Source organism: Protobothrops mucrosquamatus, unplaced genomic scaffold (assembly GCF_001527695.2).
Source record: "Protobothrops mucrosquamatus isolate PMUCROS unplaced genomic scaffold, P.Mucros_1.0 scaffold94, whole genome shotgun sequence".
Taxonomy (NCBI): Eukaryota; Metazoa; Chordata; class Lepidosauria; order Squamata; family Viperidae; genus Protobothrops; species Protobothrops mucrosquamatus.
This window is the reverse complement of record NW_015386469.1, coordinates 824,326-847,758: the sequence shown is the minus strand read 5'-3', so window position 1 is coordinate 847,758 and position 23,433 is coordinate 824,326. Positions and strand designations below refer to the sequence as shown.

General features: G+C 39.4%; 3 protein-coding genes across 3 annotated transcripts in view; 2 read left to right on the top strand and 1 right to left on the bottom strand.

Annotated features, from left to right (window-relative positions):
• Window positions 1-6,531, top strand: part of TADA2B (transcriptional adaptor 2B) — a 10,857-nt gene extending 4,326 nt beyond the window's left edge. The window contains exon 2 of the mRNA XM_015812527.1: window positions 4,542-6,531. Within this exon, the coding sequence (XP_015668013.1) occupies window positions 4,542-5,534 (993 nt within the window). The 3' untranslated portion in view covers window positions 5,535-6,531. The remainder of the gene's footprint in view (window positions 1-4,541) is intronic.
• Window positions 6,532-10,194: 3,663 nt separating this feature from the next.
• On the bottom strand, window positions 10,195-17,346 carry GRPEL1 (GrpE like 1, mitochondrial). The gene is made up of 4 exons (XM_015812526.1): window positions 17,244-17,346; window positions 15,493-15,658; window positions 12,401-12,482; window positions 10,195-11,573 (listed from the first exon to the last, which is right to left on the bottom strand). The coding sequence occupies exons 1-4, from the start codon at window positions 17,318-17,320 to the stop codon at window positions 11,227-11,229; spliced, it is 672 nt and encodes a 223-aa protein (XP_015668012.1). The 5' UTR covers window positions 17,321-17,346; the 3' UTR covers window positions 10,195-11,226.
• Window positions 17,347-22,219: 4,873 nt separating this feature from the next.
• SORCS2 (sortilin related VPS10 domain containing receptor 2) overlaps window positions 22,220-23,433 on the top strand; it is a 104,166-nt gene continuing 102,952 nt past the window's right edge. Inside the window, exon 1 of the mRNA XM_029283447.1 lies at window positions 22,220-22,453. Within this exon, the coding sequence (XP_029139280.1) occupies window positions 22,220-22,453 (234 nt within the window). The remainder of the gene's footprint in view (window positions 22,454-23,433) is intronic.

Below are 23,433 nucleotides of genomic sequence, written 5' to 3'. Positions count from 1 at the left end.
CCTCCAACTGCTCTCCAGGCGTCTTTTCCGACGTTTCATCTCTCTCAGCCCCTCGGTAAACCAAGGAGATGGTCGAGATCCACGTCGGGTCAGAGGCCGCAAAGGCACGACTCGGTCCAATGCTGCGGCGGCAGTTGTCTCCCAAGCCGCCGCCTGATTTTCCGCCGAGTCGTGGACCAGATCCTCCGGATATGGCCCATACATACATACATACATACATACATACATACATACATACATGTATACATTTTAAAAAATCCAAAAGAAAACAGAAAAAAGGACAAAAAACACAAAACATTAAAAATGGTGCATCAAAAAAAGAACACCACATATACATATATTATCCTCTCTAGTTGAATACTGATTAATACATTACAACATTAATTCCCACCCCTTGCGAAATAGGCCTTTAAATTATTAAATCTATTTGCAAATTATTGACCTGTCTTCTATATGTTATATTAGTTGCAAAGTAGTTAACAGAAAGAATAATAATACCAAAACAAAACAAAATTAAAGTTTTAAAGTTCAACAAAATTGTTATTGTAATCCACTTGTAGAAAGTTTACTACAGTATTTTATCTATTCCAAATCAACCCAAAAATTATAAATAATTTGTCCTGGATCGAATATCCACGTTTACTTCTTAATGCCATCTGTTATCAATTGTGTACTTAAGTATAATAGATTCAGTCTCCAGAAGTGGTTACCAGTTAACTGTAATAAAATCCATCCAGTCCCCCTCAGTCTTCATAGATGAAAGGAATTTGTTGCTTCCCCTTTCAATTAGAATCCTGATATTGTAGCAATATGCAGATTTAAACTTCGGAGCAACAGATGAAATACACTCCAGCCCCAACATATTTTGCAATGCAAAATCATTATTGTCTCATCAAGCTTTTAAAAGAGAAATACTCCTAGAAGCTGCATATTCCCTTGCTTTCCTTTTCTTAGATTTCAGCCACTGTTCAGCCATTTTAATCTTTGAAACTGCGCCAGGGAACAAAGAATAAAGAAAGTATGTTTTCCTCTGTATATCAATCCAAATTATAAGAAAATTCAATAAAAATGAACTGCAGATATTTTTCAAATTCAAAAATTACAGCGATCCAGTGATGAGAGTCTTAAAACATTTCAACCCCCCCACTCCCGAATGCTGCCATGTTTCCATACAAAGGGGACAAAAGTTATCCAGAATAACATACATCAAAAATAAAGAAAAAGTAAAAACAGTTTAGAATCCAGCAGGAGGTTGAAATAAATCAGCAACCACTAATCAACTTTTGAGGCAAAAAGCAAAATGAAACCATAAATTCAAAAAGTGAAACTTAGTACTCAGGCATGCTTAGAAAACAAAATTGCTGACAGGAAGTCCCAAATATGCTTTTTTTTTCACGAGGCAACTGGACTTTCTTGTTTTTCTTTGAAGATGTTTCGCTTCTCATCCAAGAAGCTTCTTCAGCTCTGACTGGATAGTGGAGAATGGCAGGATTTATACTCTTTGCAAACAGCATTCTTTAGCTAGTTGTTGAAGCCTCTGGAGCAGTGTTTCTCAACCTTGACAATTTTAAGGCATGTGGACTTCAACTCCCAGAATTCCATAGCCAGCATTGCTGGCTGTGGAATTCTGGGAGTTGAAATCCACATGCCTTAAAATTGTCAAGGTTGAGAAACACTGCTCTGGAGGCTTATCTGTGAGAAAAACCCAGCTGCGCCATGAGCTCACCTGTGTCCCCCATTGTGGCCAATCTCTACATGGAAGAGGTAGAACCAAAGCCCTAAACTCCTTCATAGGAATTCCACCCATTCACTGGTATAGGTATGTGGACGATACTTGGGTCAAGATCAAAACACAGGAATTGGAAGGATTCACCAACATATCAACTCGGTGGACAGATACATCAAATTCAAAGATGTTAAGGAAAATAATCTAGGCTTCCCGGACTGCAGTAAAGATTAAGGCAGAAGCCTTAACATTGAAATTTACCGAAACCCCCCACATACAGATCAATATTTACATTTTGATTCTCACTACCCATTGGAGCACAAAATGGGAGTTATCAGAACCCTACACTGTTGAGCTGAAGTCCTGCCTACCAGCAAAGATGGAAAAGAAAAAGAACTAAAACACAGCAAGGAAGCCCTCAGAACTTGTGCCTATCCCAAGTGGGACTTCATCAAATCTCAAAAAAGACCCAGCAGGAGCTTCTCCATAACAGACAAAGAAGAAAAGAATAAACAAAGCAACATAGTCATTCCATACGTTACAGGAATATCAGAAAAGCTCAGGAGGATCTTCAGCCAACACAACATAGGTGCATACTTCAAACCCAAGAATACACTAAGGCAGAAGCTTGTCCACCCCAAGGATAAAACACCCAGACACAAACTGAGTAACGTGGCAAATACAGTAAATGCAGTGAGCCTTTTTTACATCCCTGTAATCACTTAATTCGGGGTAGAGTTGGGATGACTGGATGCAGCTGAGCATTTACTGGCTAGATGCCCTTCCTGATACCATATGGAATTTGCAGCAGATATTTTTTCTTTGTGTCGTAAAAAGGAAATAGCTGCCATTATTCTAGGATTGAATTCTCAATCTTCCAAGTGGGAGATAAGCATCTTCATCACTAAGCCACCACGCTGCTCAGTTTTACTAAAATACTATTGATATTATTAATAAAACTAAAGTTTTAATGTGATTGCCTGATTTATGCTTAAGATTTTATATTTAGAATATACTGCTAATACTGTAATTTATTGTGAATTGTAAGTTTGCCTTGTTTTAAGGATCTTTGCTGGGTTCACAAACATATTGTTTCTCATTACAACTAATCCTAATAAGAATTTATCAATATTGCTAGTATTCCTTATGCCAATCAAGCTTATATTTTATATATATATAAAATAGTCATAAAATAGTCAAAACCACCCCCTATAGTCAGTAATGACTAGCGGAGTAAAATCTGCAGGGACTCCTTCACACACACACACGAGCTGACTATAAATATATATATTTCCATTCTAAAATTAAAAAAGATTTTTTTAAAAAATGTAAAAAGTTGAAATTTAGAACATCACACAAAATATTCATTGCTTATAAATTCTTTATATCGAAGTGTACTTTTACAGCAAGTTGATGATATGAATATTTATCATGTTTACCAAAAATATATAAAATAGAATATAAAGTTATCTTATTTATATTATTATTGTCTTACCTTATGGCATTTTCTGCCCACATATTAATTTAATTCATCATCATAATCATCTCTGTTAATAGAACCAGAAGGAAAACAATGCCTTCTCCCTCCCAGGAAGTGCTGTGGCATTTAATGCATGTTCCAGAACAAATTTAGTCACATACAGAGGCTGCAGGACAAGAAGAAATTGTTTTTCCTTGGATCATTTCTTCTGACTTACTTAGTATCTTCACATTTTTAACAAGCATAACATTTCATCTTTGTATGTTAAGGTTGGCTTTTCTGAGAATATTTCAATTCATTTGGGAATTTTTGATAGAGGTTTTTAGTGTTCCTGAGCTACGGGAGAAAATGTGCTTCAGCATCATTCATATACTGTTTTTTCCCCAAAATAAGACCTGATCTTATTTTAATTTTTTGCCTCCAAAAGAGGCATTAGGTCTTATTTTCGAGGGGTATCTTTTCTACTCACCTCTGGCACCGACAGCCCTGCCCAGCCCAGCTGGCCCACTTCTGTGGTTCTCAGCTGCAGAGGCCTTCCAGAAAGGCTTCTGACTGCGAGATGCAGGCCGGAGCTCCATTCTCAGCTGCAGAATGAAGCTGCTCCTTTGGCTGCAGAAGAAGTGGGCCGGCGAGGCAAGTGTCTGTCCATGGGAGGACTGGCTGCAGTGGTAAGCTCCACCCTCCCCACTCCACCCTCCCCACTGATTTTTAGGTGTGGGCCTCGCCCCAAAACTAGGGCTTATTTTTGAGGTAGGGCTTATATTAGGCCCACCTCCCAAAAAATCAAGCTAGGACTTATTTTCGGGATAGGTCTTACTTTCGGGAAAACATGATAGTAGTACTTGCCAGCATCTTCTTAAAACTGCATTTTCTCTGGGTTGTGTGATTGCCCTTTGCAGCTGCAAGAGAATCCTGGATAAAGCATGTTTAGGTGTTGCTGACAGGTACGATGCACTCCACACGTGCTCCAAAGCACCTTTTTCACTTTGAACCCAAGCAGTGCATAGCCCTATTTTTTTAAAACTGACTCTAGATTTATGCAATACTTGATTACAAAGTTCCAGTTCTATACATGATTAGCCAAAAAGTGAATTTATTGGAGAAAGCTTTACTTAAAACTCCTCCAGTTTAGAACCTTCTCTGTTTGAATCCACTGAACTAAAATAGTACTTTAAGATCACCATATATGAACAAACATTAGTACTTTGAAGTTCATATTCATTAGCTGTATTTAAAAGAATGTGAAATTTTGGGTCGTGACAAACATAATAGTTGTATCTAGTACATACATGTTCTTGAGACAGATAATTCAAAAATTGTTTTTCTCTATTGTAGGAAGATATGGCTACTCATGTTGGAGCATCACGAACTCCTCAAGAAGTTATGGAGCACTATGTGAGCATGTACATACATGGAAATCTCGGAAAAGCCTGCATTCCTGACATTATTCCTAATAGAGTGACTGATCATACATGCCCAAGTGGTGGTCCACTTTCTCCTAGCCTTACCATGCCTCTGCCACCTTTAGATATATCAGTGGCTGAACAACAACAGCTTGGATACATGCCACTTCGAGATGATTATGAGATTGAGTATGATCAAGATGCTGAGACCCTAATTAGTGGCCTTTCAGTTAATTATGATGATGATGATGTAGAAATAGAATTAAAAAGAGCTCATGTGGATATGTATGTAAGAAAACTGAAAGAGAGGCAGCGGCGAAAGAACATTGCTCGTGACTACAACTTGGTTCCTGCATTTTTGGGCAAGGATAGGAGAGATAAAGAAAAACCTTCAAAACGCAAAACTACAAAAGAAGAAAAGGAACTGAGGTTAAAACTGAGGTCTCTTTACCAGTTTATGTCTTGCAAAGAATTTGATGATTTCTTTGAAAATCTGCACAAGGAAAAGGTTCTTCGAACAAAAATAAGAGAACTCCAGCGTTATCGCCGAAATGGCATAACAAAAATGGAAGAATCTGCAGAATATGAAGCAGCTAGACATAAACGAGAGAAAAGGAAAGAAAATAAAAATATTGGTACTTCTAAAAGAGGAAAGGAGGAGGGTAAAGACGGAGAATTCTCTGCAATTGAAAATCTTCCTGGTTTTGAACTCTTATCTGACCGAGAAAAAGTACTTTGTAACTCTATTAATCTGAGTCCAGCACGCTATGTGACTGTTAAAACTATAATTATTAAAGATCATCTCCAAAAAAGGCAAGGCATTCCCTCAAAAAGTCGCCTTCCTAGTTACTTGGATAAGATACTAAAAAAAAGGATTTTGAATTTTTTGACAGAAAGTGGTTGGATATCCAGGGATGCTTCTTAAATCTTGACTACTTTGAAATAGTATCAGTATCAACAGAGGAACCAACATTCGCCATTGATCTAGTTACCAGTTTTTTTAAAAACATCCAGGATCTTGTAAAAAACTCACTCCTTAACAACTGGATTTTTCTGTAATGGATCATGTACATGTTAGATCTTATTTTATGAACCACTTTACATGTTACCTTAAAACAACACACTGTGGGTGAAGTGATTCATTTTACCAGTGTATCAGAAGTGAGATGTGAAACTCTGACAATACTTGCTGAACTCTACCTCTGCTGAAAAAACTTGTATTTTAGACATGATACTGGGTTAAGGTTGCTATTCTTCACACATTTACTTGGAAGTATACCCCACTACATTGAGTAGTATTTATTGTCAAGTAAGACCATCAGATCAGGTTGTTTATGTGTCCTACTAACACAAATTACTATTTCATATTGGAAATGTATACTACAAGTTTGTTACCTTTTTTTTCACAAACCAAGGCGTTCTGCTACATTGCCACTAGAGCAGAGAATGCAAAACTGAGTAACATAAAATGGTTTAACACAGCACACCACATGATGAAAACGCGTAGACGAGCTCCACAATCTAGCTTGCATAGAATCATTGAAAATGATTTTCAGCAAATAACAGGCATTCTGATTGTAAAACATAGGGGTGGGTGGGTGAACTGCTTTAATATATGTACTAATGTTCCACTTCTACACAATTTGAAAAATGAAAGGAATTTTTTTGTGGTTTTATTTAAATATAAGTATCAACTGAGAAAATGGGAATGATAAAGTGTTTATGAGAATTGGTATATACTGACAGAAGATTCTTAAGCAACTCTCCTTGTGACTTATCAACCTATGCTGTTCTTCAGGTTTGCATTTGTTAAATACAAATACAACACTTGTTTAAACACTCTTTTTTATATAAATATTTTATTAATTTCAAGTTTTACAATCATAAGTACATAATAAACAACTTGGTGTCTGGGTTCCTTTATCATTCAGTGGTACATATTAACTTTCACTCAAAATATCCAATACTACACCATCCAGTATTTCCCTGGTCCTCTCTTCTTCCAATAATTTTTCCACACTATGCAAATATAATTCTTACTGCTATTAATACCTATACAATTAAATATAAACATCTTCATAACATGTTTCTAATATTATGCATAGTGTCAGTATCAGTTTATAATATCTTCTCTAGCCAAAACATATCTCAAATGTATTTGCAATCAAAGTTCCCTTATTCAATCCATATCCTTTTTTTTTTCAATTTTAATGTCCCATCAATATTCAAAATAACTATCAATTATCATTTTTCTCATAATTACATTTGGGTAACTAACAGCAGCTTTCCTTATACAGACGCTCTTAGTATTTTCATATTTCCCATTTTATAGAAAATTATGTTATCCTAGTTACAAATCACATCCTTCTAATTTATAATGGTCCTTTTATTTCTAACAATTGTCTATTTTAATCATATTCAAACATCCATTAGATGATATAATACCTCATCTAATTAGTCAGGACCTCTGTTTTTTTCAGTCTTACTCTAGCTTTCTTCCTTTGCAAGTCAGTGCATTTAGGTCACCAAGTATTTCTTCCTGTTTCTGTACATATTATTTGGAATAAAAAAGGCAATTAGTGTTTTTGTAAAAATGCTTAATCCATTTATATTCGTTAAATAGCTTCCATTTTCTTCTGCAGTTTCGCTTTTAGTTTCTTGTTTCCCAGTTTTCACCATTTCTCCTAACAGCTCTCTCATCCATTCTATCAATTCTTCCTTATCCTCAAATATGTTCTGAAGTCTTGAAAAGTAAAATGTCTTTCCCATTTCCAGTGTTATATCTGGGTCTTCGAAATTTTTATCTATCTGTACCTGTCTGTTGGTTTCTTCTTTCGAATCCTCTGTCTTTATATCAGTTTCCTCTATTTTTTCTTCTGGTATCTGAGTTGCTAGTTCATTCTGTATGGTCATTTACTGAACGTTTTTTGCTTGCAAGTTTAAGTTGGAGAGTTGCTCATTTATGTGATTTAAATTATTTTTAGTCTCATAATTTAAAACAATTGTCTCTTGAATTGATTTCAATATGGAAGGAATTTTTTTCTGAAGTCCATTTACATTTTCTTGTTGATTATCCATGTTTCTTCCAAAGAGAAATAGTCCCGAAGCAACTTTCCCACTGTTTCTTAATATTTCTTGATAATTCTTGAAACTAAAAGTCAATATTTGTAATCCAGGCCGGCCAATTCAGAATGGTTTATTGTCTCCTTCATACAGATAAAACAGCCCAATGATTTTTTCCCCCTTTTCCCAGCTGCAGTCTGCAAAAATGAAAGTTTCCAGGAACAACAAAGCCTTATCTATGTCCAGGCTTTGTGTCAAATTTTCTTTAAGCATAATAAATTGTAATGCCAAAGTTCACCACTAGAGGTTGTTAACATCCATCTTCCAACTTTTAAGTCCAAACTTATTTCACCAACTTTCCAAATATCTTTTCCAAAAAGAAAGTCTTAAAAATACTTTTAATCCCCAAATTTGTCAAAGTTATGCCTCTATATTAAATCCAAATTAATCTTGTGGTTTTCTCTAATTTCCCCCCAAAGAAAGCTATTCGCTGCTTCTCTTTTCCTGAGAGAAAAGGGGGGAAATTCCCCTTCTCTCTATCATCTGGGGGTATTCTTCTCTTTGGGAATTTTTTTCCAGGAAGTTTTAAAATTATAAAGAGAGGATTACGTTCTCACCCAGTTCCATCTGTATTGTTCAAAGGTTGCTAATTAGTGCTTATTTTGGGTTCTTGGCCAGTCTTCTGCTGGTTTGAAGAGCTTCTTTGGATCAAACGGAAGGGCTGCCACCACTCTGCGATCAATGAGGGTCCCCTTCGTCGCCTCTCCGGGGTGACTTTAAACCCTTTTTAGAGTCCCCAGCAGAGCGAAATCGGATGTGGAAAACGGAGCCCCGTCCCACGCCATGACATCTAACCCGGAAGTCTTGTTTAAACACACTTTCCATCTTGGGCAAGAATCCCAAAATAGAAAACGTACACATTACCAAGGTACACATGAATATAACAGGTGATCACAGTGTGATTAGTGTATGATGCTGTGTGCTTCAAGATGTTTTAGCAATGTAGCAGTTGACAAAAGGCATTGGCGGTTGTCCTGAAATGATTGTATTTCCTTTCCTGCTACTTTTTTCAACACTATAACTGCAAGTTTTTTTTACTTTCTTAGTGGTCTTTATAATACCCGTGCTTCCCATATTCCCCCACAAACTACTTAAAAAGGAAAGAGACACTTTTTTATATTGGTGGGTACAAACAATCTCAGTTATACATAGGCAAGATTCTGATAAACTATCCATTACTAAAACCGTACTTCTGGTCTACTCACTTTGCTGGATAATGAGTCTTGATAGCTTTTTGTTAAGCTTATTCCTAAACATCTTTTGAATACATAATTTACTACATGTGCAGCAGAAGAACTCATTTGTCAGTTAATTACTAGTAAATGTGCTTTGAGATACATTAAAATTTCTTGTATTCTCAATCTTAGAAATCAGAATCACTATACGGTTGCATGGAAAAGTTCAGAATAAATTGTATGCATCTGTGAATCTCTAAATGAACAGAAGCCAACAAAACAATTATCTTGTACAATTTAAACACAGCATCTTTCTGCAAATCTGAATGCACATTGTGCATATGCAGTTGTTTTTTTTTAAAAAAAGTGAATATGGCAGATGCATAACTGAGTATCCTTTCCGCTAGAATTTCAAGCACCTTTGCTAGAAGTAACAGCTTCTAGGATTACTTTTTTCCTCACTCTTCTTGCATAAGTCTTTAAACTTAGAAATATTCTTAGGTCTATCTGTATGCAAATGTTTATTTCAAGTCTGAGAACAATGGCCATTCCAAAACCATTAACTTTGTTTTCCTACAAGGACTTCATGGTTAATTTGGGTGTATGTTTAGGACAGTTCTGCATCTGAACAGATCTGACATCTAAAAGTGTCCCAACATTATGCATAGAAAGTGCATTCAAAATTCAACTTATGTTCACTATTTCATTGCAATATATAATTTGATTAGGCATGCATAAACTTTTGCATGCAACTGTACATATTGCATATCAGTAATCTCTACTTTAGTGATGAAAGTTTTTCTGTTAACATGCCAATTTAGTATACATTCAGGAGAAGGATAATACTAAAATATACTTGCAGTCGATAATGATAGATCTATATCATTCTGCAAACCGTAGGTATGTCACAAATAGCTTATCGTACACATGGGGGCTGGCAACATAATGCATGCAGGTACAATTTAATCTAAAAAAAATAACAAAATTCTTCCAATAGTAAGGAGATATGACAAAACAATTTTTAACATTAAAGATCATATGTTGTCATTTTCTGGTGCTTGCATTTTATGATGGAATTCAATAGCTAGGGAAAATTGCATACACCAGTGAATACAAGTCACCAATTACAGTCCTATTTAACACTTTCTTACTAATAAAGTAACAGAAGTACAAATACCACTGTTCCTGAAGCAGTACCTTTTTTCAGCCTGATGAAACCTCATTTTGTGCGACTTTTAACACGGGATCTCTCATTGAGTTAGATGAATAATATATCAAATATATCAATTTACAATATATGACCTTTACTACTTCACCCCAAAAGGGCACAATCAAGACAAAAAGTCATTGTCAAAATTAAATGCAAGACACTACAGTTAAAAATTATTGATCCCCCTCTGCATATACCAACTACTTCTTACATACAGACCATTCATACAAAGAGATGTCCATGACACCATTTCCCACCCTTTAGGAAAAATAGAAAAGAGATGGTAACTTCATTGGGAAGAAAACTGAGGAACAAGATTGCAACGAGACGACACGAAGACAAAGGAGGAAAGAAAAGACAAGCTGCTGTGCTCTTACAGGAGGACTGAAATCTAAGAGGAAAGCTGACCCACTCGAGCAGGAGTCAATTTTCAAAGGCATTTATATATAGCTGCATGTCATAGTCATCTATACCTCCTGTTCATTTTGCTCGTTTCCAATAATGTCTTCTATTCTTAGTGATGCAAAACAACTGTCTGTTTAAAGGTAAGCAGTGAACAATTAACAATACTTAGATTAATTGTATATTACTTTAGCATCATACTATTCTGACACCTTTAAAGCACTTATGAGATGCTAAGTGGCATCACCAAGGAATGGTTTCCAGTGATCTCACTGCATTATTGGTTGTGCATGTATATCTTGCCACCATCTTTGTTCCACCACAGCGCAATCGCAGCTTAGGATAGGGCTTGAACAGAAGCATAAACAAGATGACACAAACAGTTTGAAAGATTTCAATGTGGAAATACCTATATGGCATTCTTCTTGTTGCCTGGTTATTAGGCAGGCTATCCTTGAGGACTTACATTAATGAAAAGGTACTATATATAATTTGATGCTGTAATTTATGTTTGTAGTTTGCGTTGTCTCCACATTATATACATTCATTGAAAAACATTTTCACATTGCTCTATATGCTTTATCACCCATCCGTTATTTTCCTCTGTATCCCATTTCATTTGATAAATCACCTCTATATAATGGGGCATTATTAAGAACTCTAACTATTATCTATGTGATGCTTATTAATTCTTTCAGATTAGACTGCTATTGTTCTTTCACAACAGCTACCAATGCAGGCCTTAAAGTACGGCTATGCAATTTATAGCCAACCTTTGATACTAAAGCTACAGTGCCCGGTTCTTTCCCTTCTGTGGGGACATGAAATAATGCTTCATGTTCATAAGGATCAAATTTGGCTCCAAGAGGATTCAATTTCACCAATCCATGTTTTTTAAACACTTTCTGTATTTGAACTTCAGTCATGGCAAGACCTTCATAAAGATTTTTCAAATGGGGGTTTTCATCTTTTAGTTCTTCTTTGGGAACAGACTCGGTTGCTTTTTCCAGAACATCAGCAACTTCCAGTAAGTCCTTGCAGAAACTCTGAATTCCTAGAGTGCAAAACCATAGTAAAATTATAGTCAATCCTTAAAATATAGATGAATATTTCAACCACATGTAAAAATGGCATTTGAAAGTGTATTTTCACTACATTTTGATTTTACTATAATAAATTGAAGCTGAGAATCAGCTACATCCAGAATGAATCATGATCATGCTGCACATCAGAACAAGTTATCATAACTAAGTACATTCATTTCAGTGGGACTACAGTATGACTTTTTAAATATAGATCCAATCAATTGATATTTTTTAAAACCACAACTAAATTAATGAAAACATTACCAATAATTTAAGTCTTTCCAGACTCAGCTCCAAATTATAACAGAGTTTCTATATGGTAAAATAGCTGCACTCTACTTTTTCCTCTGTAGAATACCAGGTGATCTGTGCTAAAGATTATTAGGCAAATGCAGTTTGTCATTGCAGATGACAAAATCCTTATTTTCTGAAATTATTTCCTAGTTTTTTTTTAAAAAAAGAATCCAGTTTTCATATCTTTTTGTTTCCAATTCTTACAAAGCCCAAACCAAAGAAAATCAAGCACTGATTACAGTCCCAGCAGAAAACTAAATAGTTTTAATTAATGACTACTACATGAATAAAAAGAACACTAGTAACTATGGTGTATTTTATAACTATAATTGGTTGGCTTGTACAATATACAACACCATGGACCATCGTTAACAATTTACAATAACTGAGTTCACACATTGAACCAAGAGCATTCAATTGATGTATGGATAAACCTAGTCAAAATCTGTATGTTCGGGCTTGCACCTGCATTCTAATTCCAATAAGCAAAATATGAATATACCATATAATTTTGCTTCTTCTACCAATTTCTGAGTTCTCTGCCGCAGATTCTCTGCATCTGCCAGGGCACGTTTATATTTATCCTAGAACAAAAAAAGAAGTGTAACGACACAAGATGAAATATAAAGTCAGTCAAATTATAGAACTCCTCTCATTCCATCCCCATTTATATCCATTTAACTTTTCGAGTGAGGTTTTTAATTGTATTTTATTCTGATTATTTTGGAAGTCCCAAATATGTGTTACTTTAGGTTCAGAAGACATGCTAAACTTTCAATCCTAGTTAATGAATCCCAAGCAATGGAGGATAGGATGGACATGCATACATTCTCATTAATCTACTCTCATTAACCCTTTGTTGTGACTTAAGATGCAGTGTGAACACTGTCAGTGAGGTATATCAATCATACCTGGCTAAAAATATAAAACTACTATTGCAGCAATTTGTATGTTAAATAGGATGATGGGAGAGACATAATACATCACTTCTTATATTGCACATAATGTTGCTTTGTTTTGCACACACCAAGTTATGGTTTATGGCCAATTTTGACTTTATGGTTGATCTATGAGTTTATGGTTGATTTGATTAAACAATGAGTTACAAACCATCATCACTTAGCATAATATTATCCTATGATTGTTAGGTAATGCAACATCCTGCCACCTTCCCACAAACAAGTCAGCAGGAAAGCTGGGAGGAAATTGTGATCCCAGGCAACTCACAAGCAGGTAAGTGGCTGCTGCCCGGTGGAAGAGGGTACAAAGGAATGCAGGGGAGGTACCCAGTGAGGCTGGGGAGGGTGCCTAGGGATGCAGGAAAGGCTCTGAGAGAAGGTGCAAGTCAGGGAGGGTGCATGAAGGTGTGGGTTGGGGATGGTGTGCAGGGGTAGCATGGCAAGGGTCTAGTGGGTGCATGAGGCTAAGGGGTAATGCGAGGGCCAAGGAGAGTGCAAAGGGATGCATGATGTGAGAAAGGTGCAGTGTGGGTTGGGGAATGTGTGAGCGAGACACAATGGAAGTTTGGGAGGGTGCAAAGGAACTGTGGCAAGGATTGGAGAAAAAATACACAAGAGAGATGTGGTACAGTTGGGCAGGATGTGCAGGAATGCACAGGTGGCCAGTGTGTTCCAAGCACAGAAAGGTTAGTGGAGGGTACACAGATGGAGACTTATTTGAGTAACTTGCGATATTCCCTCTCAACTTCCCCACTTATTTTCTTGGGAAGCCGGCAGGAAAGATTGCAAATAGTGGCCAGATGATTGCAGGGTGCTGCAACTGGTTGTACCAGCTGGCTGCCATAGGCTCAGATTGTGATCACATGACTGTGGGGGTGCTGGAATGACTGGAACTCTGAGAACCAGTCATAACCACCATTCCTTCAGCATCATCGTAACTTCAATTGCTGAATAAATGGCTGAAAGTCAAGGACTAGCTGTATAAGAACTCACTCTACCTGCAGAGATACAGGCAGTCATCAGTTAAAGACTATAATTTGGACCAGGGACTATGTTGCTAAGTGATTTTAAGAATCACAAATTTTAGTTTGCACTGCGACTAATCATTAATTAAAATTCTTATTCACATAAACTAAAAATTCTACTTGTTCCAGATGTGATCCTGTTGCCCAAGGTTGCTTAGCAGATTGTCCAGTCACTCCTATATGTCCTTTCTTTAAAACTGGAAGCAATGGGAAACATCTTTCTATGGCATTGGAATTAGTTTTTAACCATGATACAGAGAATCCTCAACTTGAGACCATTTGTTTAACAACCATTCACTTACAACAGCATTGAAAACAATGACTTATGACTAGTCCTCAAACTTATGATCATATAGCATTGCTGCAGTCACACGATCAAAATTTAGGCACTTGGCAACCAGCATGTATTTATGACAGTTGCAGCATCCTGGGGTTTCATGATCACTATTTCTGATGTTCCCAGAGGGTCAATGGCGGAAACTGGATTTGTTAAAAAAAACAAACAAACATGATTTGCTTAATGACTGTGATAATTTTTTTTAAATTCAGGTGCAACTCACTTAATGATTGCATCATTTAGCAACAGAAGTTCCGGTCCCAATTGTGGTGATAAGTTGAGGCCTACCTGTAAAGCATTAAACCAGGGGTCTTCAAATTTGGCCCTTTTATGACTTGTGGACTTCAACTCCCAGAATTCCTCAGCCAGCATGCCTGGTTGAGGAATTCTGGGAGTTGAAGTCCACAAGTCATAAAAGGGCCAAGTTTGAAGACCCCTGCATTAAACTGTCTTCCAGAACTCTGACTTTTCACTTAACTCAGAGGCCCCCAACCTTTTGGGCACTAGGGATCGGTTGCACCCTAACCCTAACCCCTTCCTCCATACTACTCCATGTGTGTCCCTCCCAAAGCTGTACATTCAGTGGAAGAGGACCATCACAGATAGAAAACCACCCATCATAAACAATGAGTTTGCTTAACCGGGATGTTCACTTAACCACTGTAAAGACTTGTAAAATCAGGTCACATGATCCACTTTATCACTGTCATGACCTATGATTGTAATTGCTAGGCTCAATTATGGTCTTAAACAAGGATAACCTGTACATTTCTACAATTCAGTAAAATCAGGAGCAGAAAGTAGGCTGACTATACGCATACATCTCTATCATACCCGATTTGTAGTATTTTATTTTAAAAACAAAAAAAAGCAGGCATGATCCCAAACAGTAACATCCTTATTACAGTATTACAGAATGAGAAAGATGAAAGGGACTTTGGAGGTCTTCTAATCCAACCCCCTGCTTAAGCAGGAGACCTATTTCCAAGAATGATTCTAGTCCTCACAGGCAATCTTCCATAATAAAACTGAGATTGCAGACTGACATTTGGAAATCTATTCATCTGCCCCAAAGTAGACCAAAATGATATTGAAGGGAATGGAGGCAGAGAGTAATATCACCAGTTTATTTTTTGTTAAGCAACCATTCTGTGGCTGGTTGGCTATGCCCAGTGTTAGCTTTAAAAAATGAACACACCCTGTGACATATGGTTCAGCTCCATTAAGATACAAAACAATTATTGTTTTTCCTACAATAAATAAATATTCTTACAGTTATTTCCTTTAATTGCTCTTCCAGTTTAGTCTTTTCCTCTGTTAATATATTTGTACCAGAGCAAGAATCAGGTTTTTGTTCATTGTGCCTCTGGCTTTGTTCTTCTTCCAAATTTGGTCCAGTGCTTTTTTCCTGGGTCATTGTGCAAAGCAGCTGAGTAGACCTAAAACAAGATCAGAATCAGTAAAATTCTAAAAAAATAGGGATGAGTGCATACAAATCCAGAGTATTTTAGAGCAAGAAAAAAGATGTTTTGTATTAGAAAAACTGGTAATATGCTGCTTAACAAACTCTGACCCCAAACCACTTAACTAATGTGGTTTTTTTGCCAATGGCATACAAATTAAGTCTCTCTGTGAGATCACTTATCCTTGTATTAAAATTAGTACTTTCATCATCATCACTTTTTTTCTTGCAGGTACAGGGTCCGCTTTTTGGATCAACAAGTGCCCTCTTGTGCAATCAAACAGTTGTCCTTTATTTGATGTAACAATTCTCATTTACTTCTCCAATTATTAAAATAAAATAAAAAATACTGACATTAAACCTGTCGTCACATCATCTACAAAAGCACTTTTCTATGATAAGTTTACTATGACCACTGTAGACCCCAACATGATTCTAGAAGCTTTATTCTAGTCCTACACCCATCATTCTATTTCAAAAGGTTATTCCATCCCAGAGACCTGAACTGTTCTGTTATTCAAATTCCATGCCTATTTTAGCAAAAGTGGACATTATTCCAGTCTGCTTACAGTCTTTCATTAGTACTATCCAGTTTTTCTTTTTTTTAATATGACCTACTTTAGGAGGCTTTTAAAAATAAGAAAACAGGAAGAATGGTTTTAGCTTTGGGTATAATATATTAACATAACATTAAAACAAACAAGAATTTAACCCTTAAAATAATATATATCAGGCAACATTTTATTTCAATCCAATCCTTGGCCTATTCCATCTTCTTTCACAGTCAGTTCTGTATTTTATTTACTACAGTACCGTATTTCTCAATAAAGCCCAGATACCAACAGTTATTCTGAGTGACCATTATATACTATGGACATTTACGGTAGGTCCTTTCACTATGACCAAGCAAACTATTTAATTTCCTGCTTTACATGCAGTCCGGGATTTTAAAAACCTAATTTTTCCTATTTTGGGCAGTAAAACTGTCATGAGGTAAAATTGAAAAAAAAGAGGAGTGGAAGGAGAAAGAAGTAATCCATAAGACTGGCTTGCCTGCTGGGCTAAAACACTACCTTTTGCTTGTGTCTTTTGGAGCCCTTAAATTAGTTTTGAAGAGATTTAGTAAACAGCATTTCTTGATACACACGAGCTTTTCAAAAACTTAAAAGATATTCTCTCAAAGCATCGCCGAGAAAATCCGAAAAGCAAAACCAGGGAAGATCGTATCATCTCTCCCACCTTCGCAAGAAGAAAGTGGCCCAGCTCTACACCCACGTTTCGTCACTTACAGGACAGGCCTTTCTACCCGGCCACCTCCCTTCCTTCCGGTTCTCTCGGCAAAGCACTTTCCCAACTCCTCCAAATGTCTTATTTGGTTGGAAGCCGTCCCTGAGGTACACGCCACTCTGGGAAGACTGGCTAGCTCGCCTTCCTAAAGACCGAGAGGCCCTGCTCGAAAAGAGACGCCAGGTATATATAGTCGCCTGATGATTCCCAGCCGTGCTCCTCTCCCAGAAAGAAAAAAAAAAAGAGAAGCGCCGCCTCCATCTTCTCCCTCTTACCGCCGCGAAGCCCCGGACAAGAGAAAAGCCGCTCGCCCCGCCAGGCGCCGAGCGCCGCACACGACAACCGCCGCCATGCCGCCACCTGGGTCCCTTCCGCTTCACTTCCAACGGAAACTGATCCCGTCAAATCAGAGGGCGCGTCTGTCGTAGTTGGCGGCTCACTTAGCCAATTAGGAACGACCTTGGTACCACGTGACATGAAGAGCGCGCTATCGTCTTCCGCCGCCTAAGAGGGGTCGGTCTTCGATTTAAGGAGATGAAGTATAAGGTTTTATCGGCGGAGGCACGGTTGCGTAGCAACTCTGTTTCCCTACGAATTAAGAAGAAAATGTCAGTTCTTCCGCAACGTACAAAGTCAAATTTAACCGAATGATACTTTAGGTGCCTGGGTTTCTTTCTTTTTTTTTAAATGTGTGAGCGTGTGGCTTCGAACCGGTGGTGACTCCTGGCGACTACCTGGACTAATCCTTACAGTTTTCTTGGCAAGATTTCGGAAGCGATTTGCCACTGCCGCCTTCTTAGGGGTTGAGAGACCTGAGCGACTGACCCAAGGTCACCCAGCTGGCTTTGCAGCTAAAGCGGAACTAGAACTCTCGGTCTTCCGGGTTCTAGCCTGGTGTCTTAACGATGCTTAATTTGGCTTTCTTGTACCGAACTGACTCTCTGCCCGGGTTTCTACATTTAACTTGAAACAACCAGAACATGCGAATAAACAATAATTTATTAGTCTTTAGATAGTATGTGCTGCAAATCTAACCAATTTCAGACAAGAGCTATGTGGAGTTTAGCAATAATTTTCCGAAAAAGCTCTAACAGATACTAAACTAAGTCACGTTATGGTTGAATTTACATGACAAACATTAACTATAGCTACATCTGGTCGGAACTTTGGGTACCTGACTTGCTCACTGATCCCATGTCAGAGTGTCATCCCTGAGGTAGTTACACTTTCTTGAGCTTTTAAATATTTAACAAAACAGATTACCAAAAGATTTAGCTTCTCTCACCCATTATTGCTCTCATTTCATCTCTCCAAATCAATTAGAATGGAGGGATGAAAATACCTCCTACAATGCAGCCGCAGATCCTTGTAAGTTCACTTTTTATCTGCCTGCCTACAAATCAAAAGGCAAGGTTAGCCTGAAGTTTTCTTTCATTTTTTGATATAAGAAGTCATGCCTAAATCTGGACATCAGCAAGCAAATGCAGTATTGAAAATGTTTCTACCATCTAATGGATATTCTGATTTTTACAATCTAGATCTTGTAGTTCTATTTAACTTATTCTTGTGCTATTTAACTTATTCTCGGGGGCTTCTGAATTAATTTGGCCATGATCCTGATTCAACCTACTGGGCTTGCAAGGCCCAAGGGCTATTAATATCCTAATCCGTATAAACTGGTCATTTCCAGCCAAAGCTTATTAGAATGATTACAAAAATGATTAAGGGTCTGGAAGCTAAAACATACTAAGTATGGTTACAGGAATCAGATAGGTCTAGTCTAATGAAAAAAAAAGGACTAAGGGGAGACATGATATCAGTGTTCCAATATTTGAGGGGCTGCCACAAGGAAGAGGGGGTCAAACTATTTTCCAAAGCACCAAAAGGCAAGACAAGAAACAATGAATGGAAACTAACCAAGGAGAGAAGCAACCTAGAACTAAGGAGAAAATTCCTAACAGAGCAATCAACCAATGGAAATCTATCTTTCTCCCTCCTCCCTGTTCCTCCCTTCCTATCTCCCTTTTTCCTCCTTCCCTTCCTGTTCCTTCCTTTCCCTCCATCCTTTCCATCCACCCTACTTCCCTCCCTCTTCTATTCCTGTTCCTCCCTTCCTCTTCCCTTTCCAGCAGGCAGGTAAGTGTCAGCTGCTGCGAGGCGGAGGGAGCAATGCACAAGTGGTCAGCACAGTGCAAGCTCAGAGGGACTGGAACATTTCTGCATTGACTTTTTTCCAACAATTATATCAATTCTTTCCAGGTTCCCCACTGACTTGTGAGAAACTATCAGGAATGTTGAAAATGAGGATCACATGACTGTAGCTGACTTTGGCAGTGTGGCAGCAATGTTAAATAGCAGCAGTGCAGCAAAAAATTCCCCAAATTTCATTCCCTCTGGAATATTCGATCCCAGCATTCCATAAATTAGAATGGGTCAATTTGCTGTGGCCAACTCAGTGTGATCAGCTCACTGCTACCAGTTTGCCACTACCAAGTCACCTCTGCCAATTTACCGCTGCCAAGTTTCCACAGGACAACTATACACGCATAACTTGCCACGACCAGTTGGAGGGAGAGCCAAGCGGGTAGGCAAGCAAGTGGGTGGGCAAAGCACAGAGCAGCGGTGGCAGCCAGAGACTTCCCATTTTCACACACACCCCCACTGCTGCTGCCACTGAGTTCCAGGCCTAAGAGGCCAGGGATGGTGGTACAATGGGCTGGGCAGGGAGGATGCAGCGGCCAGGTGCATCCCATTTTCACACACCTCGATGCTGCTGTTGTGCTGAACTTTTTTCATTAGACTTTGGGTGGTGACCAGGGTCATCCCTTTTTCACATACCCCACTGCCATCACTGCTGCCATGTGGAGCTCCAGGCCAAAGAGGTTGGAGATGGCGGTGGCAGTACATGTGTGTGTATGTGTGAAAATGGGACGCCTCTCCACCTGGCTGCTGTTGCTTCCCTACCACCCACCCTGCCCACCGTTGTCCCCGGCCTCTTTGGCCTGAAGCTCAGCAGCAGTGGGGCTGCAAGGGTATGTATGAAAATGGGATGCTTCCGGCCGCCATCATCTGCGTGCCGCCTGCTCCACACGCTACCACTGTCCCTGACCTCTTCATCCTGGAGCTCAGTGCAGTGGCAGTGGCAGCGCTGTGTGTGTGAAAATGGGACATCCCTGGCTGCTGCCACCACCTGCCCCACCTACCACTGCTGTCACTGTCCCCAGTCTTTTCAATCTGGAGTTCAGCATGGCAACAGTGGGGGGGTGTGAAAATGGAAAACCCCTGGCCACCACTTGCTCACCCATCCATTTCTCCAGCCACCCACAGTAAGTTGTCCCCATGGTGAGTTGGCTGTGCGTTCTTTGGCGGCAGTGAATTGGCAGAGGCGACTTGGCAGTGGTAAGCTGGAAGCAGCGAGCAGCGGTGATTCGTTTAACTGGTAAAAGTCATAAAATGAGGCGCAACTCACTTAACAACTGCCTTGCTTAGCAACAGAAATTTTGGGGTCATTTGTAGTCACAAGTCAAGGACTTACCTGTATAAACTTTGCCTATATGATGGTTAATGGTTTAATATGTTACATAAACCTAGAAAATTGAATTGATAAATTGTGCTTAAATGTAATGTATTAATGACACTATATTAATTCTATTGATAAGAGTAAATATTGTAGTTCTAGAAACTATGATTGTGTAGGAAAAACCTTAAGAATAAGGACAGTAAAATAATTCAGAAAACAAAAGTCAAAAGTTATTTAAATCTGATAATTATTTACAATATATTGTCAATAATAATCCGTAATAATTCAACAATATGGAGAAATAAATTATATTTAAGACATGATTCAAAATAGATATAGCGTAATAGGATCTTATATAAGCAATATTATTGTGTTATATGGCAGTACATTGGCTTTGTTATATTTTTATTTTGATGTACAGCATGGGACTTGTATTTCTCTTAGAATTGATTCTTGCTGGAACATTTAAAAACTGCAATTAAATAAAGTAGCTTGTAGTGTAGTAGATTACACGTGTTATGAAATAGCACTTTTCTTTTTTAGTTTTTCTTGCACAGGAACATATTTATGGTGCAGAATTCTTACTCAGGGTTTTAAGGTGAATCGATGACAATTGCAATAGGCTGCTGGAAGAAAATTAATTTAATGAATCCTCATTATTGTCACCTAGCTCTTGACAATAATTTTAAGGTATGTATATCCAGCCTTTTTAACAGAAGGACACCATGAATTAAGCTACTAAGCTGTTAATTGTACTTTTGGATCCTGCTTTTGTACTTTTGTACTAGTCTTGGACCATAATAAAATTTATCTAACCCAAAAGAAGTGTACAATAGCCATAATGTTGATTGCTTTCTGATTGGTACCTTGGTTCCATCATATTTTCTACTTGCTCTTCTGGTGGAAGTATTCAGGGCTGCCTCTTATTAACAGTAAGACGCTAAAGCTGGAACAGCGGAATCTTTATCTTGCAAGGCTGTTGTTTTTTTTCAGGCTTGACAACAATAGTGAAAACTGAAATGCTAAATCCTGCTGTTCTCAGCGTACCCTACTTTAGAAGGTTGTTGAAAGGATGTAATCACAGATGGAAGCCATTTAGGACATTCTGAGCTCTGAGGAACAGTCGAGTACAAATGAAATGGGTCCAAGTCTGAATCTTTCCAAGAACTAGTAACCTCCCTGTATTATCTACCCCTCACGAGATAATTATCCACCAAGTTCAAATATTACCCGTTCGTATTATCAGAGGAACGTGGTTTGACATTCCTTGCTATTCGATGACTGCCCCTTAGAAAGGGGTTGGGAGCTGGATTATTCGCGAGGCTCTCTCAGAAGGTGGCACTCAAAGTCTTCAAACCGATGGCGTGAGCGAGGTGTTGTTATCCAAGGGCTGACAATTGCTCGGCCACGCTTTCTTCACACGGCTAAATTGCGCAGTCTCGTCTGCTACGGGAGCAGCATTAGCGCACCGTGCGTCTGCTCCGCTCTTCGGCATCCAGCAAACCCGCCGAGGAGCGCCGGCAGAGGGCAGCGCTGCTCCTTAACTGGGCGTGGAGGCTCAGACACGTTGTTTCCCACGCAGCGCAGCATCGCGACGCTCCCTCCGTCTCGGGCTCAGCCTCCCTCGCGCTCGCTCATCTGCCAGACTCCTATCTTTGCCCGGCGGGAGTGCAGCGGAGGCCGAGCGGGGCGCCAGCAGCTCTCCAGGAAAGTGGAGCGTCGAGCCTCGGGATGCCGCTAAGGCTGCTGCTCTTGCTGCTTGCGCTGGATGCCTCCCGGGCGGCGCGTCCCCACGACTGGCTGTACCGCCAGAGACGGAGCAGCCCGCGGGAGGAGGAGGAGGGCCTGCGGGATCGTGCCGCGGGTGCCCCGGAGGCGGCTTCCTTGCTTAGCACCTCTTTCGTCCTGAAAGGCGACGCGGCTCACAACCAAGCGATGGTGCATTGGACGGGCGACAATAGCAGCGTAAGTGCTTAGCCGATGCCGCTCGCCTCGCGATCTGGGATCGCCCCTTGAGCTGCGGGCTTTCCTGCTCGTTCGAGCGGAGTCCTCATGGCGCCCTCGCCGGCAGCGGGGAGGGGGAGGGGTAGTGACGTGCCACGTTTGGGTGGGGAAGGGAAGACCCTCTTCGGTCCTCCTCTAAGGAAGAAGAGGGGTCGCGCGGGTGCCTTTTGGAAGCCTAGCGAAGGCTTTCCCAGCCGCCTCTAAAGCCAGCCCCATCCTCAACTAGTCAGACAGACCACCAGGCTTCCAATCCGGGGAAAGAAAGGTTGACATGTAGAGGGGCGAATGGGATTCATATTTTCTTGGATTTTGCCTGCTTCGGCGGATGAAGCCATCCAAATGCCGTTGCTTCCGAATTGGTGGGAATAAGTTAGTATCTCTGACGGGGCCTACTCCAAACACCGGCTCAAAAAAAAAACACAATGAGATTTCCTCTCGCTCCCTCCCCCGCTGTTAGAGACACGAACCCCATTTTTCATATCAATTTCATAATCTCCCAGATGTCAGTGGAAGTATATTTGTCCATTTAAATCTCTCCCAACTAAGATATTTTTTTATCCCCTGTGTAACTCTAGGAACATAATTTTGCCCTCTCCTGGATTGTGATAGTAGGGGAATCTTACTCTTTTACACTTAGAAATAAATGCCTGCTTGTCCCAGATTGCCATGTTACAGGACCACATTGGGACTCCTCCAATCCTGGCTCCACCCCCGCCACTTGATGGTTACAAATGGACATGTCATGCTTGCACACAAAGAGACACAAGCTTTCTCTTGGCAATGTAAGAATGGAACCACAGTTTGAGATCCTCTAGGACAGAGGTCCTCAACCTTTTGGGCACCAGGGACCAGTTCCGTGGAGAGAGGTTTTTCCGCGGACCGGAGGGTGTGTGGTATTGTGTGCTGCCTGCATCTCATGGATGGGGCTTTGCTTGTTTGTG

Coding starts and splice junctions, on each gene's coding strand:
- GRPEL1 (XM_015812526.1), bottom strand. CDS start 17,320: ATGGCGGCGGTTGTCGTGTGCGGCGCTCGGCGCCTGGCGGGGCGAGCG. Junction 15,659..17,243: donor TTGTCCGGGGCTTCGCGGCG/GTAAGAGGGAGA, acceptor ATCTTGTTTTAG/GTCTACTCAGCTGCTTTGCA. Junction 11,574..12,400: donor AGAAGAAGCAAAATTATATG/GTATATTCATAT, acceptor TTTGCACTCTAG/GAATTCAGAGTTTCTGCAAG.